Raw genomic sequence first — 18,565 nt, 5'->3', positions numbered from 1 at the left:
CGAAGTAGTTGCTTGTAGTCATCTTTAAACACGTTTTTAAAATTATGAAATTAATTAATATTTTAAAAAATAGCCTATTTCTGAAAACGAAAGGGTTAACTTTACTGTATGTAATAACGTGAAAAAAGCAAAAATAAAATCACATTAATGCTTTGGCTTTGTGGCATTGTTTGTGTTCTTTTCACGTTGTTTTATATTTTTTCCAAATATCATCTTATTGCTGTATGTTATTAATTATGTTTATTAAAAACATGATTGGTGAAGCTATAGAACGCTACTTACAACATTTGTTTTTCAATTTCTATGCATTAAACGTTCTCAAATAAGCATTATTTGACAGCTTATAATGTTTGACATCTAGTAACAATATTATTTTTTGCTTGAGTTGTAAATTACCTTTCTTATTAATGATTTTTCACGATTGTACAAACAGAGTTACACCTATCTACTAAAAGGTAGTTTGAACCCAGATCTATACAGCTTACTGGATCTATACAGCAATGTCTATAAAGCATGCCTGGATCTATACAGCATACTGCTTCTATTGTGCAATCTATGTCTGACATCTTTACAGCAGTAACTGAACACGTATAGAAATGTTAAGGCAACGATTGTATCTAAAAAATGAAATATTTATCTAGTGTTAAAAAAAAACAAAAACCAATCTGTACTTAAATTTTAAATTATCTTCTTAAATAAATTGTTTAGCGTCTTAAATGATTTTGTACCTTTTCACAAAAATGTATTAAATCATAAATTCTATTTCAGATTCGCCACCAGAAATCACACTTTTTGGGAGGAAAGAAATGTTCCGTACGTAAAACCGTATCCCTTCATTGGGTCACTCAAGGACAATTTTCAGAATGTAAGTTGAATAATGGTTTCAACTTTTATCTCGTTAGTTCGTCCATTTTTAGGGACGACTGAGAAAAAAATGCATTAAGTGCTTAAAAATTAATTTTTTTTGTTTCAAATTTGAAATATATTAAATGACTATATGTTTTAAATTTTATCAATGGTCTCATGCATCAACCATTCTCTTCATGAAATTTCTTTTCTTTTATTATTTCTAAGGCTAACAGGAGAAAAATAACTTTTCGTGTAATTGAGACAGCTAAATAAATCAAGTTTTTATTTTTAACCTGTTACTACACCTACGTTGCAAGAAAAAAAATGCATCACTTCCTCATAAGAATGATTTTTTTGTCTCACAAATTTGACAACTACTATTACTATTGTTCACTTTTTTTCTTTTAAATTTTATCAACGGAAAATGGGTATCAAGTTGATAACAGAGACTGTTTTCTACGAGACTGCCATTGGCGCTCTTGCATAATTTAAAATAGATACAATTACAATTTAAGGTAGGATATGACTTGTGCAAAAATATTATTTTGGGCAAAATTTTCGAAATTGAGTTTATTATAAATTTGGAATCCCTGTACTCTTATATTTCTAAAAATACTTCACTCTTTGTTTGCATTTCAATAATTTACTAAGATTACTTTGGGGGAAGGTGAAAGCAGAGGATAGACTAATGATTTTTAAGTTAGCGTTTATCTCAGAATCAGATTTTTTTTCACATTTTACACCACCTTATACACGATTTCTCATGTAGTTTTTAAAATAATTGCCCACAATATTTCCTGTGTATTTATGACTATAGCACACATGTTTTGAACTACATACTAAGAGAAAGTTACAGAATTTCATTTTTTATGCATGTGTTTCCGCAAAGACAAGTGTAAAAATGTTTAAAAATTTGCTTTTCTAACTGCATTGATCCCTAATTTAGTAGTACATGCACTTGCTTTGAAGATACTAGTTTACAACACAGCTGATAGTCGTCTAAATAAAATTTTCAAAGATTTTTGTTTTGTTCTAGGAGATAGAAATGTGTTTACAGTGTATAGCGTATATGCAAAAAAAAAAGCATTATTTTTACCTAAATATGGCCATATAAAAAGAAAATGTTAATAATTATAATTTTCTTGCTAGTTTAATAAGATTCTAATCGTAATTAAACAAATGAACTAGTTTTTTTAAAATTTTATATTAATATTTTTAAAAAAAAATTTGTCGAAACTAGTCGGATACTTTAAAAGGTACTGCTGAAAAACAAAAAGATTTTAAACACTAATTATTTTATTTTTCTTCGAATGCATTTTACCAGTGTATCAGATTTCCAATATCTTCATCAAAATTACATTTGAAAACATCAATGTATTGTATGTATTAGGATTATTAAACTTGACTTCATTTTTTTCCATTTCTTTTAACGAATCAGAAGCCAGAAACCATTGAATCATCGATTTGGGATAAAAAATTTCGATATTGGTATTTCGTGTCAAAGACATCTGCAGTAATACAGCAGCAAGAAATTGCATACAGAACTTTTACTAATTACCATAGTCTAAAAAGAGAAAAATATTTTCAGCCCTTAAGAAATACTGAAATAAGCAAATTTTGCAATAAACAAAATTTTTTTACTATCAATAACAATCTAAAAAGACACAAAACGTTGGTATTTTATTAAAAACTTAAGGGGGTTCGGTGATCCCTTTTACAACCTCAGTATAAACTTTTATCAGATATTAATAATATACTAATGTTGTTTCTTTCTAGAATGTAGAAGACTTGGATACAGAACGATACAAAACTTTAGGCAAAATCTATGGGTATGTATTACAAAGCTCGAACTCAATTTTAAAAGTGAGAAAGTGATGCTAAATTTTTAACAAGAAGTTAATACCAATAATTCCTCGTTTTAGTTACCACCTCAATAATAAGACTAATTTATATGTAATTATAAATATGTTATTATATATGTCTACTTTTGGAAGAAAAAAAATGCAGAAGTTTAAAGAATTTTCAATATCATCGCTATTCTTTGAAATCTGTTTAATTTAACTAATAAGTGCAGATGATATTTTAAGTTACGAAATCAGACACAAAAACGTACTTCCTCTGCATTAACATATTTATTTTCCGACGGATTTATATTCCTGACTCAGAGGAGCAGTCAAGCTGGAAATAAAGTCCCAATAGGTCTGCCAACAATTACGCTTTTTGCAAAATATTTTATAGAGTGGTAGACAATTAAAAACCAGAGCTTTTAGAATTTTTGATAATTTTGCCAACATTTTAAAAGCCTCACTACGAAAGAGCAGGCAAAAAGTGGCGTTGCATATGAACTTTTAAATCATTCACATGTAGGGGTGTTGAAAATAAGTTTAAATGATTAAAAAATATTACATATAAACATGAACATAGCTAAGCTACCATTAGAATAAAATTTTACCAAACGCGTTGAAAGTTAGCAGCCCTGGTTCAGCTAGGAGAGAGGTCGAAAGGTTGGACCCTTTCTTGTTAATTTTACTTTTAACATAATTCGCCATGACTCGGGAACTTTTTTAAGTTGATCGAGAAATATTTGCTCACAAATATTAATTTCGTTCATCCCGAGATAATATCATGCAAAAAACAATGTTTAATAACAATTTGTCATTTTATTTAATAGCCGAAATAATTTTGAATTGTAAAGGTTGCACATTTTTACGCATTTTAGTTATTTTGATTGACAAAATACGAAAATCAGTCGAATAGTTTCTAAATTATGAAATTTTTAAAAAAAGTCGTATACTTATAATTTGATTTCTCAAGAACTCGAAATTTCTATAACAAATAAAATGTTATTGAGGGAGTGTTATTTTTCAAGAGTCAATCAGGACATTTGTAAAATAAACCAACAACACAACAGACTTTCAAACAAAGAATATACATACAAAAATTACAAGGTATATTCAAGGAATATACTTACAAAAAATACAAAGAATATACTTACAAAAAATACAAGGAATATACTTACAAAAATTACAAGGAATATACTTACAAAAATTACAAGGAATATACTTACAAAAATTACAGGGAATATACTTACAAAAATACAAGGAATATACTTACAAAAATTACAGGGAATATACTTACAAAAATTACAAGGAATATACTTACAAAATTACAAGATATATACAAGGAATATACATACAAAAATTACGAGGTATATACAAGGAATTACAAGGAATATACTTAAAAAAATTACGGAGTTGAACATTAGTAGTCGTAAACCTAAAAAAATTGGGTCGGCTATTCAACGATGGTTATAAAATGACTAACGGTTGCAAGATTACATTAAGACCCAATCAAGGATTAGTTACATAGTTAACTAAAAATAAATATTCGTTTCAATATTGATAATCCAGTAGTAAATTGTCCCTTTTCAAGAACTATAATTTTTATTTCTAGCATGCTAACTGATTGCTAAAAATTTTTTTTACATCCTTGATTTTCAAAAAACTAACTTGAAACATATGTAGTGCTTAGTTCAAGAAATATATTTTTAATATTTCAGATTCTATGAAGCGACAAAGCCATGCTTGATGGTTGCTGAGCCGGAACTTTTAAGGGATATTTTAGTTAAAGACTTTCCAACATTCACAAATCATAGAGTAAGTATTCTAGAAAAAAATTTTTTTGTCCTCTATCGTACATTTTCTTAAGAAACCATCTTATCTGAGAAATTTTTTTTGGTCCTTTTTGTGCATTTTCTTTGACCCTCATTTTATGCGAAGGAAATTTCTTGTCCTTGTTTGTGCATTTTCTCGAAAGTTCATTTCACGGAGAAAAAAATATTTTATTCTCGGTTCATTTTGACAAAAGTTCACTTCATGAGAAGTAAACGTTTTCTTAAAAGAAAACTTGAAATAAATTATTTTTGTCTTCATTGGTGTATTTTTTTTAAAAGTTCATGTTACGAGAAGAAATTTTTGTCCTCGTCTGAAAAGTTAAATTTAGGCAGAGAAATTTTTTCTGTCCTCATCTGTACATTTTCTTGTGAAGGAAATTTTTTGTCTCGTAGGTATATTTTCTCAAAACTTCATTTAAGGCGAAAAAAATTTATAAATTTTTTTTTTTGTAAATAAAAATATAACTGACGCAACATTTTTATTTCACGTACAGGAAAGTATTTTTTTCTGTTATATTAAGGACAATATTTTTTTTAATTGAGTTTTTATATTCTTGTTTACATAATTCTTAAAGTGAACTCATTGAGACAGAAAAAGTTTTTGAGATAAACTCCTGACGTTTTGAAAATATTAAAAAAAACTAAGAAATAATTTAAATTTAAATGTAATTTAAACTTAAAAATTGGGACTTTTATAAATTGCTCTAAAATGCTCAATAATGTTTCCTTTTTCCTTAATTAACATTTTTAGTTCATGCTTTAAGGAATCTCCAGGGTTGGATTAAAGTGTGATGGGGCCTGAGGCTAATGTGTAACTTGGAGCCCAACCTATACCAAATCATCCAAAACTTACCTATATTCAAAAATATCATATCTTTTTATAAAATTCTGCTCCAATTTAACTTGTTTTACAAAAAGTAATTCATTTATTATAATTACTTTTTTAACAAAACATGAACATTTTTAAATCATGAAATATTAACATTTGATTCCCTTAAGTTTCTACGTTGAAAATACCCTCCGCATGAAATTATAAATGTTAAGTAGTTGTAAGAACAACATACCAAATTTAAACAGCAAACAAATTTTAAAAATCGAAAACAACAGATTCGAATTTTCCTTCCTTAGAAAGTTTTTTTTTATACCACTTGCCAACCAAGATCCCTAGGAAATTGTAGCTATTTTGTATAGGGTCACAGAAAATTAGTTAGGAAAACGATGCACTTGTGACTAAATCAAAAGAAGATCATTGATAAAACTGGGTAATTGGGTATGAGACAAAAGAAGGAAATAACACGACTAAGTATAATTTTTACCACCGATTTTTACACCTAAAAATTACATTAACTTTCTTACCGATTCCAAACGAAGATTATAAAACATTATACTTGAGATCAAATAATTTTTTAGAAACTTACAATAGAAATCAATTGTACATTCATAAACTTTAGTGGGCTCTAAAAGGTTTCGGAACTTGGGACTACAGCCCCCTCTTAATCCGGCCCTGGGAACGCATAGTTTTTAAAATACATTGCTTTCTAAATGACCTACATTTTATTTATGTTAATGAAAATCTGTCTAGTCTATTTCAAAGAAAAACACGCAAAAGAAAATTATTCTGGAATTCTTTAAAAGAATTAATGAAATTTCTATTTTAGTATATGGACATGGGGGATGACGTACTGAATAAGATGATGACTGCTTTACAAAACGAAGATTGGAAGAGAGTTCGAGCTATTGTTTCACCCACATTTTCAACGGGAAAACTTAAGAGGGTAAGTAGTTTAATACAATGCAGTACGCGATTAAATGCAATCATTGCAACGGTGTTTATTAGTTTAGTAACATTGAAACCTTACTAAGTAATTTTATTTTTATAACCGTCGTTGAACAGCCGACCCAATTTTTGGGTTTACGACTACCAATGTTCAACCCCGTAGCCTTGTAATTTTGAACCCAATACAGAAGACAAAGAAACTTCTGGATCAAGAAGTATTGGGAGAAATTTGCCTTAGTGGAGAACTTTTTAATGGAACTAACTTAGCCTAACGGCAAGGGCTCTCTAATCCACGATCCGTCTACCATTAAGGATATTTTACGTTGGCACCGTTGTTGGTGCGGAAATTGTATCGACCAGCCGTCGCTGGGATTTGAACCCAGTTCACCTCATTGGAAGATGAATGTTCTATCCCCTGATGAATGTTCTACTCATCACGGCTCTAATATTTTTTATTTTTTTATTACCGACATAGAACAGCCGACCCAATTTTTGTTCAACTCCGTAGCCTTGTAATTTTGATACCCAATCCTGAAGGCAAGGAAACTCCTGGATCCGTACCCAAAGAGGTATTGATTTGCTATGGGAACATGGAGGACTTTGTGACCCGACAGATTTAACATGCACCAGTAACCATTTACTCCACGGGGAGTCTTCAGCAGGCGGGGATAGAACCCAAAACCTCTTGGAGATGGGCCCAGCCCTACCAACCAGGCTATCCCGGCCCTTAATAATTTTATTTGGCATTAGAAACTCGTTTTAAAAAGTATTATCTTGAGTATAACAATGAATTAGCCTAAAACGCCTTGCGTCTTTCGTGTATTTCACCAGATTTCGAGAACTGTTTAAAACACAATTATCCAAAAACACAATTATCCAAAGACAATTCCATGCAAAAAATAACTTTTAGTAAATATTTATTATTTTATTTAATAATTGTTGAAAAAGAATTTGAATTGTAAGGTATTAAAATTTTCACATCAATTTAAAGAAGGTTAAAATACGAAATTGAGCGAAATCTATCGAATAGTTCCTAAGAAATCGAATTTTAAAAATTCGATTTTAATATGTATATATATTTAATTTTTCAGTAGCTATATAACCGATTTCGCTCGAAGTTTGTATTTTGCAATATAAAATTATGTTTTTTAAAATGATGGAAAAATTTTACACCTTCCAATTTAAAATTTGTTCAACTGTTATTAAAATTAAATTTATAAAAATTATAATTATTTATTAAAAAAATATTTTTTACATGGCATTGTTTCTGTATAAACAAATTTTATAATTGCGTGCAAAAATTTTTCAATCCCTTTAAAAAGTTCTTGAGATGATGAAATGAGCAAAAAATAAAATTTTCATTAATTGGTCCAAAATTTGGACCACTCTTCTGAACTATTGTGACTATTTTTAACCAACGAAATATTGGGACCGTAGCTCAAAATATCTTCTGTACTAAATAATTAGCAAATTTATTTGAGGTCACGTCCTCGCACCATTAAGATTGAGTCCAAGATCCTGATCATAATATGGAAATGTATTCAAAAAAAGTTTTCCGCTCTGTACATGGTAAGGTGATCAATTGCTTTTAGTTTTGCATTCTTTCTCTTTAGTTTAAAAATTATATTTCTGTTGAAATCTGAAAAATAAGTTTAGTGACAAATCATTTGTCATTCAGGTTCTGAACATCTTTCAAGACTGTGCCAAAACACTCATTCAAAGTTACACAAAATCCGCCGATTCGAAATCACCAGTCGATGTTTTAAAGTAAGTAGTTTAATTAACTCACTTTTTCGGAATATGAATTTATAAGCAAAATTTGTTTATCTCTTTTTATAAGCAATATTATAATTATAACTATCGTTGAATAGCCAATCCAATTTTTGGGTTTACGACAACTAATGTTCAACTTCGTAGCCTTGTAATTTTGAACCCAATCCAGAAGACAATGGAACTCCTGGATCAAGTATTGGGAGAAATTTCCCTTCGTGGAAGACTTTTTGATGGAACTAAACAACAATTGCGTTTCAAGGAAAGGAAGGTCACGATGCCCTCCCACGGTTAGTCGGACTGCAACCCATGATCTGTCTACCACTGAGGATATCTTACGTCAGCACTTTGGTCGGCATGTGTGGTATCCACCAGCCATCACTGGGATTCGAATCCGTTTCTCCTCATTGGAAGGCGAATGCTCTATCCCCTGAGCCATCACAGCTCTTTTTCTAAGCAATAAAAAAAAGCTGTAAAAAAGTAGAAATTGTATGTTTTTAGGAGATTAAAAATATTTCTGAAACAGTACAAAGACTTTTCGTGAAGTGTTTTTGATAGTATATATTTTTATAGACTGATCAGGAAATTTTTTACTATCGTTTTTAAACTTTATTTTATTATAAAATTTATATTTATTGCATTTTTTGTTTGATATGTGCTTAATTTTAATTTATTCTTATTCTTTTAAATTAATTTTTTTTTACATATTTATATTTATTTTTTCCTCCACGTACTTTTAGGTTTTATGGGGCGTATACTATGGATATTATTGCAAGTTCTGCCTTTTCCACAAAAATTGACTCTCACAACGATCCAGATAATATATTCATCCAAAAAGCTAGATCGATATTCAACCAGGATATGGGATTTTCTGTTCTTCTTTTCTGTAAATATACATATTTTATAATATTCATTATACTTCTTTTAGTATGTACGTCATTAAATTACTAGTAAACTTAAATTGGTAACATGCTATTCCATAACTATGTTAAATATTATAATAATGTTGCTAAAACATATTACAATATTCAACATAGTAACATAATAACGTTAGTACTATGAATGTTACTAAAACATATTATTTATTGTTTTGTTACTAAAACTTATGGATTTTTTTAAAATTAAATATTACTTCGTTAGTTTAAATCTAAAACTAGCTTTAAATACAGACACTGAAGTTTATGTAACTGAACTTTAAGTAACGTGCACTGGTCAAGGGGGAAAAGAAATAGAAATTCAAAATAAAATTTACTTTAAAAAAACAATATTAGAAAAATTTATTTACATTTAAAGTCTTAAAAAGAAGTTCTGAAGTACGGAATAAATGTTTCAGCTGAATTTTCAAGAGCATAATTTTTGTAATTAAAATTTTTCTGTCTCATCGGTTTTTATTATTTTGTTATTAATTGTTTACCAATTCCTTATATGACACCTAATATTCATTTATTTCTAAATTAGATGAAAATTGTCTGACAATGTGAATGCATCAGACAAGTGGATTGGCGACATTTTCCACTTTATATGCCTCGATTCCCTTTTCTTTAAAAAAGTACTCAAGAACCGTGACATAAATAATTAAAAAAATATTATTTAAATCTATATAAACATAATACTTTTTAACTAAATTGATCTGTAGGTTAAATCTTCTATGACATATTAATTAAACTGGCTTATTGACTTCTAGGCTTTGAACTAGAATATGTTATTATTTTGTGGCCACGTGATTAGTTATTTGCCAAATAAATAAATAAATAAATAAAATAAAATAAATTTTTTTATACTGTATATAACAGTANGATGCCAACTGCTCTGGACACGCCAAAATAATTAAAAAAAAACGGTAAATAACTACAAAGTAAATTTTGCAAATATTTGACTATCTTTGCTTCCTTTTAAAAAGATAAAGCATGATATAGTACTATTGAGTGGTAAATTATATAAGCCTACGAATTATTTAGAATGATATTGATCACCACTATTCTTACAAAAATTAAGCACATATATTAATATGCGTTACTGTCATGGTTGTCAACTTAAGTTTTCTCAAATACCACGTATTTGTCAGCTTAAAATTTAAGTTTTAATTCCATTTTAATACCACTGGGAAAAATAAGAATGGAAGGGATTAAATGTTGGCAGGTATGGTCTCCGTACGGGTTACCACAAACGAGAACTCCAATCCTTTAGCAGTCCGAACGTACTAACATCTTTCGTATTTTCCACCACTGCACTGTTTAGTTGCTCAAACATTGTAACATCTTTCTTATTATTCCCTCAGTGCGCATTTTATGTCACGTCGGACTCCTCACCTGATCCGTGTGCGGAGGCCTTCTCTCTTCTAGGAGATGTTGCGTTATTGCCGTATGAATGTATCAATTTTTTTAACGTTTGCATGACAAAGATATATTTTTTTTTCAGTTTTGTTTCCGAATATTATGAAACGGATTGGATTCTCGCTATTTCCAAAAGATACTATGCAATTTTTTAAGATGACGACTCTGCAAATCATTAAAGAGAGGAAGAAAACAGGACAGGTGATTTCAGTTTTTATTAACATTGTCAATTTCAGTTGTTTGACAATGCAGTGACTTAACTCTTTGTTTTACCTTTAAAAATAAATTTAATTCTGTTCAACATTTTTATTCCACAACCTTAATCATAGTTGCAAATTACTTTCTCAAAACCAGCTTCTCATGCCCAAGGTAATAAACATTAAAAGTAAGTATAACCAAGTATTTTTGACAAAATAACCAAATATTTATAACAAATTCCACTGTTCTAAGTAAACATAACCAAGAATTGAAAACACGTTTAATTACGATTAAGTTAAGTCTGATTGAATAAAATAAAATGTATACTTTTTGGGACAAATTTTCACTTTTTTTTAAAAAAAAATTATTCAATGATTGATATATTTTTATAAGTGACAAAATTTTGCAAAATAGCTTAAATAGTTAGCACATTAAACTGCTTTATAAATGAAAGCTAAAGCGAAAAATTTTTTTAAAAAATGTATTCACGTTTGTTAAAATTAAAAACAAAATTTTTTTAAATTCAACCATTTTAAAAGAATTTGGTTTTTAAACGAATTTGATTTTTAAAAGAAAGAGACAATTTAAAAGAATATATATACAGTGGCCTAAAAAATACATTGATTAAAAAAAATTCAACTCGTACCTAACTGTTCTTCTTATAAAAACGCTGGGGGATATTTCCGTATTGTGATCTGTCACGCCAATTACAATCGCCAAAGTGCCACATAGATTTTAAATTTGCAAGTCTTAAAAAAATAATAACAATAAAAAAATGAGTAGATGTTTACCTGCGGGTGCCTATGAGTTATACCTTTCGAATAGGTCCTTTTCTGTGACTGATATTCTGCTACAGATCACGATACGGAAATCTCTTGAAAAGCTGAAGATCTCTAAAAATATTTATTATTACAAATAAAATGAGATAACACATAATTGTTATGAAATAAAACATCAAAAACATTACTTAAACAAAAGGAATTAATAATATTTTAAGTTAACGTTAGCCTCATGGAAACATAATGTTGATGAAATCTAACCCCTCGAGAGCTGGAGGTCGACTGATAAAAACGACCACTCGATAAAAAATAGTTGGGTTACAATGTTTCTTACATTTCTTTTATTCAAATCTACATAATAGATCTTCTGCAAATCAATGGATCGAAAACTTCTAACAATTTTATATTTCGGAAACTATGTCCAAAGTTGTTATGCAAATTGGAAGATCTTTTAGAAACACAGGCAGAGAGATCTTCTTCATTTTTTTAAATTGTTTAAAATTAAGATAATTTTAATAAACTTTTCGTAAAAATAAAAAATTCATAATAAAAAACTTTTCGTATATTGCTTTTTTTATAAAAAAAATTTCTTTTTTCCCTTAAATTAATTAAAAATATTTTTTTTTGTGCAAAATAAACGTGCTTGAACGATCATGAATGTTTGATAATGAACCAAGTAAAGTTTCCCATTGATTGTCAATGGAATATCTTCGGTTTTAACAGTCATGTCAAAAACCTTTTTTGTCTTAGTTTTTGACAATTGTCAAAACCTGAAAATTTCGGTGTAAGGATCATTATTAGGTATTGTAAATATAAAGTAATTATAAATAGACAAGCATATAAATTACAAGTGATCAATCAATTATGCTCTTGAATTATTTTAATATTGTATACAAGTAATAAAATATACCTGCATACAAATGATAACAACCAAAATTGAGAGTCAAAAATAAATTTTATGAGTTGAGATCAGACAGTTATTGGCGAACACTTCAGTTTTTTTTAATTAAAAAAAATTTGTCTAAATTGTGACTTAAAATAATTAAAATCAATATTTAGGTTGATAATAATTAATAACTCAAAGCTATTACCGTCATGTGGGGCTACTTAGTGCAGGATTTCTCAGTTTTTGAACTTTGACATGTAAAAAAACTATGTTAATTCAAACTTTAGTAAAATTTATCGATATTATATTCGTAACTGGACTCAGACGAGTGAATTTGATCAACATTGGCATTATATGTATGTAATATTTACAAATAATAAGTCAAAACATACCTTGCACAAAGTTGCCCCCAAGTGGGGCTACTTTGTGCAGCCATAGGAATTCAGTTTAATAATTATGTTTTTAGTAAAATATTGATATAAAATTGTTAAAAAAATTAATTGTTGACATTTTTAACAACAAAAACATCAAGATATGTAAAGATATCAGTTTGGAAATAATTTTCAGCGTTAAAAAACCATTTTTTATAAAGATTTTTTTTCTTAAAAAGAATGTTTATTTCAAAACATTTGAGTTTAAACAAAAGGAAACCATATACATTTTTGAACATTGAAATGGATGAAATTTCAAAAATAATAATTATTACATATTCATTAACATTTATAATATTGATAAATTTGAACATAACATGCTTGAATGAACATGACAGAACTTGCTCTTCAGTTTCTGTCAAAATCACCTGATGTCCTATAAAATATATTTTTATGTGTTAAATCGTTTGATTAATTCATTAGAAAAATCTTTGTAGAAGAAAAATAATAGTTTACCAGCCCGTTTCACGTGTTTTTTATGAATTTTATTAGAGGTAGTATTTCCGTGAATTATGTACTTCCGAGAAGCTTCTGCAATCGACATACCACCAGCAACTGCTTGCAAACATTGTTGCAGCTTTTCTAAAGTGTATTCACGGTAGTTTCTCGTTCCAGGTATTTTTTTTATAACGTCTGACAATTTTTCTGTCGAAAAAAAAGACGAATGAAACTTTGCACAAAGTATCCCACTGTGCATTTTTTTTTCATTTTCCGTTTATTTGTCATTAATTTTCAAAATGTTTTAACGCTAACATGATATAATTGTTTATTAATATATAAATAAAAAATTTTGCACTTACGACAATTGTTTTATCAATGTCTTTACAATTTACAGCTAAAGCTTCCACGCACACTTTTCGACGTCCGACGTTCTCCGAAAGTTGTTGACATTGGATAAACAAAACACACTCTGAGATTGTTTTAAAATTCGAAAAAATGTTTGTAGTAATAAAGGAGACTTCTATCTTCAAATTCCACGCATTTTTAACTTGAAAAAAAACATAATACTGAATAGCAGCACTTGAAAAGTGCCAAATTCGAATTTGCACAAAGTAGCCCTACATGACGATACCTGAATAGTTATAATATAACAAGCAGTATTGATATTAAAGTATTAAGAGCACCATGTTTTTAGAAAAACCAAACAATAGTCTCAATAATTTTTACTATATTTTTTATAAATGATATAGATTATAATTAATAATTATCGTAGTATATATTGAAAATATCTAATAAAACCTCCCCAATGACGAAAAAGAAACTTGTCCCAGGTTTATGCCAGATTTGCGACAGTTTATGACAGTTTTTGACAAAATAATATGTGTATTTTTGTCATTTCTTTTTAGAAACGGAATGACTTTTTGCAATTATTAATGGATTCTGCTGGTGAAATAGAAAAAGAAGAGGACACGGAAAATAGTTCTGAAGACATTATTCGAAATTATGGGGACGAATCCAACAACAATTTAGTCTTCAAAAATGTTTCTACAAAAAGTAAGTTTGACATTTCTTTAATTTTCAGTACCCATGTACCATGCTCATTACCATTTTTTTCAGTACCAAAAAAATTTGTAAAATCTGTGTAGTTGAGCACTAGTAGAGTGCTCAATTAATAACTTTTGATCTTATGATCGGATTTTCATGCTCTAGGACTCAATCCTAGTGGTTCGAGGGTTAATAGGCTAATAAATTTGTGAAGACGATACCTTAAATTACAAAATCGGACTTCCCCTGAATCTGGTAGCAGAAACACTTCTGCTGTGATAATTTGCAGTAGCGCTGCAGATTATCAGAACGTCTGCAGATTATATTTCAATTCAAATTTTTTTTAAAAAAATAAATGACGAAAAAGTTTTTAAAAAAAATTTTGAGTAGAAAAAATACGAGCGCGTTAAACAAAACTAAAACTTTTTACGATCAAACTAATCGAGGAAAGATTAAAAGAAAAGAAAGAAAAGAAATAAGAAAGAAAAAAAAAAGGAAAGAAAGAAAGAAGAAAGACTCTATCGACAGTTTCGACTCCATTCGGTCTGACTCTATTTTTCGAAATATTTTAAAAACAAAGCCATAAGAAATCATCCAATCATATTTCGAGGTACAAAAGTATGCGATATTTTAAATTCTTCATTCATTTTTTTTAGAAAAGTATACCAATGCCTTTTGCACCAACACATTTTGAAAGGTTGTTAGTATCATATATTAATCTATTTTTAGAGATTTGATAAACACTTTTGCCTTTCAGTAATAAACATTAAAAAAAATTTCAACATCATCCAAATCAATTTTCAATAATCTAAACTGCAATAATATTAAATTTTAAAAAATCCAAAAATGCTTAAAAATGTACAGTTTTTAATTGCTTACAAAAAAAAAACCACGAATCACATAACTTTATTGCTTGAGAAAAAATGTATACTAGTTTCAAAAAATATCAAGCGTTTCTTCTCTCCTATAGAGAAAAAAAATCTATACTAGTTCTAGCACTAGTTCTTCTCATGTATTAAGAAAAATCTATACTAGTTCTAGCACAGTGTTTCTTAACCTTTTTGGTAGAATGGACCCCTTTTAAAAATTTTAAGAAGTCACGGACCACCCCCAGTGAAAAAAAATAATTGCAAAAAACATCAATAATTAGAAAACATATAAGTTTATTATTTTAATAGTATGCAAAATTTTTAAAATAAATATTTTTAATGTGAAGGTTGTTGCTGCTTTACCTTAATAAATAAATTAAATTGAGGAATGGTTTTCAACAAATCTACGCGCATATCTTGTTCAACATTCAATCGATTTCGATGCTTTGTTTTATTGTAACAAGTGTGGAAAATCCCGCTTCGCAAAGATACACAGTAGCAAACGGAATTATAGCTGCCACAGCTCATTTTACAAGCAATGGGAAGGCTTCCAAACATTTCAAAAATTAGGAGTAGTCGGCGGACCCCCAAAATTTGACCCATGGACCCCTAAAGGGTCCATGAACCACAGGTTAAGAAACCCTGTTCTAGTACTAGTTCTTCTCATCTATTAAGAAAAAAATTATACTAGCTCTAGCACTTGTTCTTCTCATCTATTGAGAAAAAATTTATAGTTCTAGTACTATTCCTTCTCATGAATTGAGGAGCTGAGTTAAATCAATTTTCTAATTGTCATTGTAAGATCTTTAATACAAATGAACTTTTACAGGTTTAGGAATGAATGAGCTGATTGCTCAGTGTACCCTGTTCTTCATTGCTGGTTACCATACCACTGCGTTGACATTAGGATTTACTACGTATCATTTAGCACTTGAACAGCGTGTGCAAGATAAGCTTTTTCAGGAAATCGAAGAAGTGCTGAATCAAACTAACGTGAGTTTCACAAAAATATACATTTTCATACTCATTCCAAAAGGCGACAAGAAATTACAGTCATACATTGCGTCAGAATGATGCGTTAAGAATGTTATACATTTTTTCATTCTTTAGCAACTTATCACTCAATGTTTTTAGCACTTTTTCAGAGAGTAGACCGTTTTCCTTTTTTACTTATATTTCGCTAGCTAAATATTTGCTCAAAATGTCTTAACGCTGCTTTTCAAAGCTCTGTTTCCAAGGAAAAGTTTTTAAAAAAACCATAGTTTAAGTGCCTTATAATTGAAGCAATGCGATGATTTTAAACTATATATATAATCTTGCCGAGAAGAATTATCTGGGTTTTAGAACAGGCAAATAGCTTAAATATTATACAAGTTATTAAACTTGTTAAAAAATCGCCAATTTGGCGACATTTTTCCATCTAGATGAAAATTATAAAAATCACTGCCTTATTCTCAGTTTTTGCGAATTTTTGTTAGCCTAAGTGATGCAGCATTGAAGTAAGTTTTTGAATATTAAAATACTAGACCATAAACGCTTTTCATTTTCCCAAAACAGTGGCTTTTCTCCATATCGACGCTTTGCGCCATTTTCAAAATAAGCGTTGACAGCACTGGCTTTATATAGGCTAAACTTGACCTAACAGTTATGAATAACAGTTGTATATTCACAACAGTTATAAAAATAGCATATTATTCGTAAAAAAGCATCATTTCATGTTAGGACAGAGCCTTCGAGTCTTAAAAAGTAATTTTTGCTTTAATTTTGATAATAAGAGCCACGATGCCATGTACCTCAAACGTGGGGTAAGTTTCGTCAAACAGTTTTCTATGAAGACTAGTTTGTCCCAATGCTTGATTCAGGAGTTCTCTTGTCTTCTGGGTTGGGTTGTTGATAGTCGTAAACTCAGATTTGGGACTACTGTTCAACACTGATTGTGAAATAAAATAAAATTTTGATAATAAGAATGATGCAGATAAGCCTAATGAAGAATTTTGTTTTTACTTTTGTGTCTTCTTAGGGTGAGCTTACATATGAATCAATTCAGAAAATGAAGTATTTGGACAATGTAATTTCCGAAACACTTCGACTGCATCCCCCGCTTACAAGGTATATATTTGAAATGCTTCCTTTTTTCAGAATGTTCTTTAATAAAATGCATTGTAACAAAATCTTATTAAAAATGTTAACAAAGCAGATTTGCTTTTTAAAACAATTTAAAATTAATTCTCTCTCTACGTTTAAAAAATAATTAAATTAAGGCATAGCTGCAAGAAATACAAAAACAGGAGCTAAATAAAGAAAATTTCAATAATTTTTTTTTTATCTAGTGACATGATGTGTGTGTTAAAATACTATGAAAGTCTTCTTAACTATGTTTAAAATATTTTGATTCCTATATTATTTTATAATATTCTGGGTATTAGGAATAGTGCATAAGAAATACAAAAATAATTATTTACATTTGCAATAAACTTAAGTAAAAGGAAAAATTATCATAAAAGGTAATTTTATAGGTTATGCATAATTAGCCGTGATGAAAAGCACAAAAATTAATCGGACCAGGTGGTGAAAGTTTTCCGTGATATGTTAGCATGTTGGAGTTAAACGTGTATGTTAAACATGTTGCAAACACTGTCTCCCTCCAACCACCATTTTATTCTTTTATACAGATTAAATCAATAATGTTAGATTATGCAGATTAAAGCAATCTCAAAATATGTTATGATTAAATCAATAATGTTAGATTATGCAGATTAAAGCAATCTCAAAATATGTAAGCAGATATAATCAACATGGATGATATAAATGTATTCTCAGAGAAATATCTTAATAATTACAATATTGTTTACAATAGAACAAAAATGGAGAAAGAATCAACAATAAATTAAAAGAGAGAACTTTTCATTTTTGTGAGACATTTCTCTTTCGGTTCGTTTTAATGAAATCCTCAATAAGGATGACAAAGGATTATTTCAGGTATAAGCATTTATTTCGTCATCTCTGGATTAATTATGAGTAAACAATAAAATATGAGTACATACATAATCTACATGGCATTCAAAGTCCGGAGCTCTCCTGCTCCCTTCCAGTTCATACCTTCGCTCTCCTATAGTCCAGCTAATACTCAACTCTTCTACGTTCAAACTAATCTAAAAATCCTCTTTCTCACAAGAAAAAGTCCTTCGCTGTAGGGGAACGACACTTCCCGTATCCCTTACCCTCTGACCCTCAGGTCAGGGGTCAATCAAATGCGTGAGAGAGGAATCAGGATCCTGACAATTTTCACACAAACTCCGGTAGTGGTTGTGAAGAAATCCTCCTCTTCTTCCAACCACTACAAACCACTGTGGCGTAACTACCACTACAAATATTAAATACCAAATCAATAGTATATAAGACATGTTAACTTGAATCCATCACGAGGTACCTTTTGATAGATGAAGGTTGGCATAGTCTATAATTAAATCTCCCACATTGGTGACCCGGACGTGATAAGAAATTGTCAATATCGA

General features: G+C 29.2%; 1 protein-coding gene across 1 annotated transcript; it reads left to right on the top strand.

Annotated features, from left to right (window-relative positions):
* Positions 1 to 768: 768 nt before the first annotated feature.
* Positions 769 to 17,316, top strand: LOC122272736 (cytochrome P450 3A11-like; the record flags this gene model as incomplete). Its single annotated transcript, XM_043056705.2, is given in 10 exon segments — positions 769 to 865; positions 2,626 to 2,678; positions 4,409 to 4,505; positions 6,181 to 6,297; positions 7,978 to 8,066; positions 8,810 to 8,955; positions 10,488 to 10,603; positions 14,043 to 14,190; positions 15,880 to 16,043; positions 17,071 to 17,316. Coding segments are annotated over 10 exon segments (1,258 nt in total), but the record flags the coding sequence as incomplete, so codon positions are not given.
* Positions 17,317 to 18,565: the final 1,249 nt, after the last annotated feature.

The sequence above is a fragment of the Parasteatoda tepidariorum genome, chromosome 8 (genome assembly GCF_043381705.1).
Source record: "Parasteatoda tepidariorum isolate YZ-2023 chromosome 8, CAS_Ptep_4.0, whole genome shotgun sequence".
In the NCBI taxonomy this organism is placed as follows: Eukaryota; Metazoa; Arthropoda; class Arachnida; order Araneae; family Theridiidae; genus Parasteatoda; species Parasteatoda tepidariorum.
Note: the sequence above shows the minus strand (reverse complement) of the source record. Positions and strands in the feature narration are given on the sequence as shown.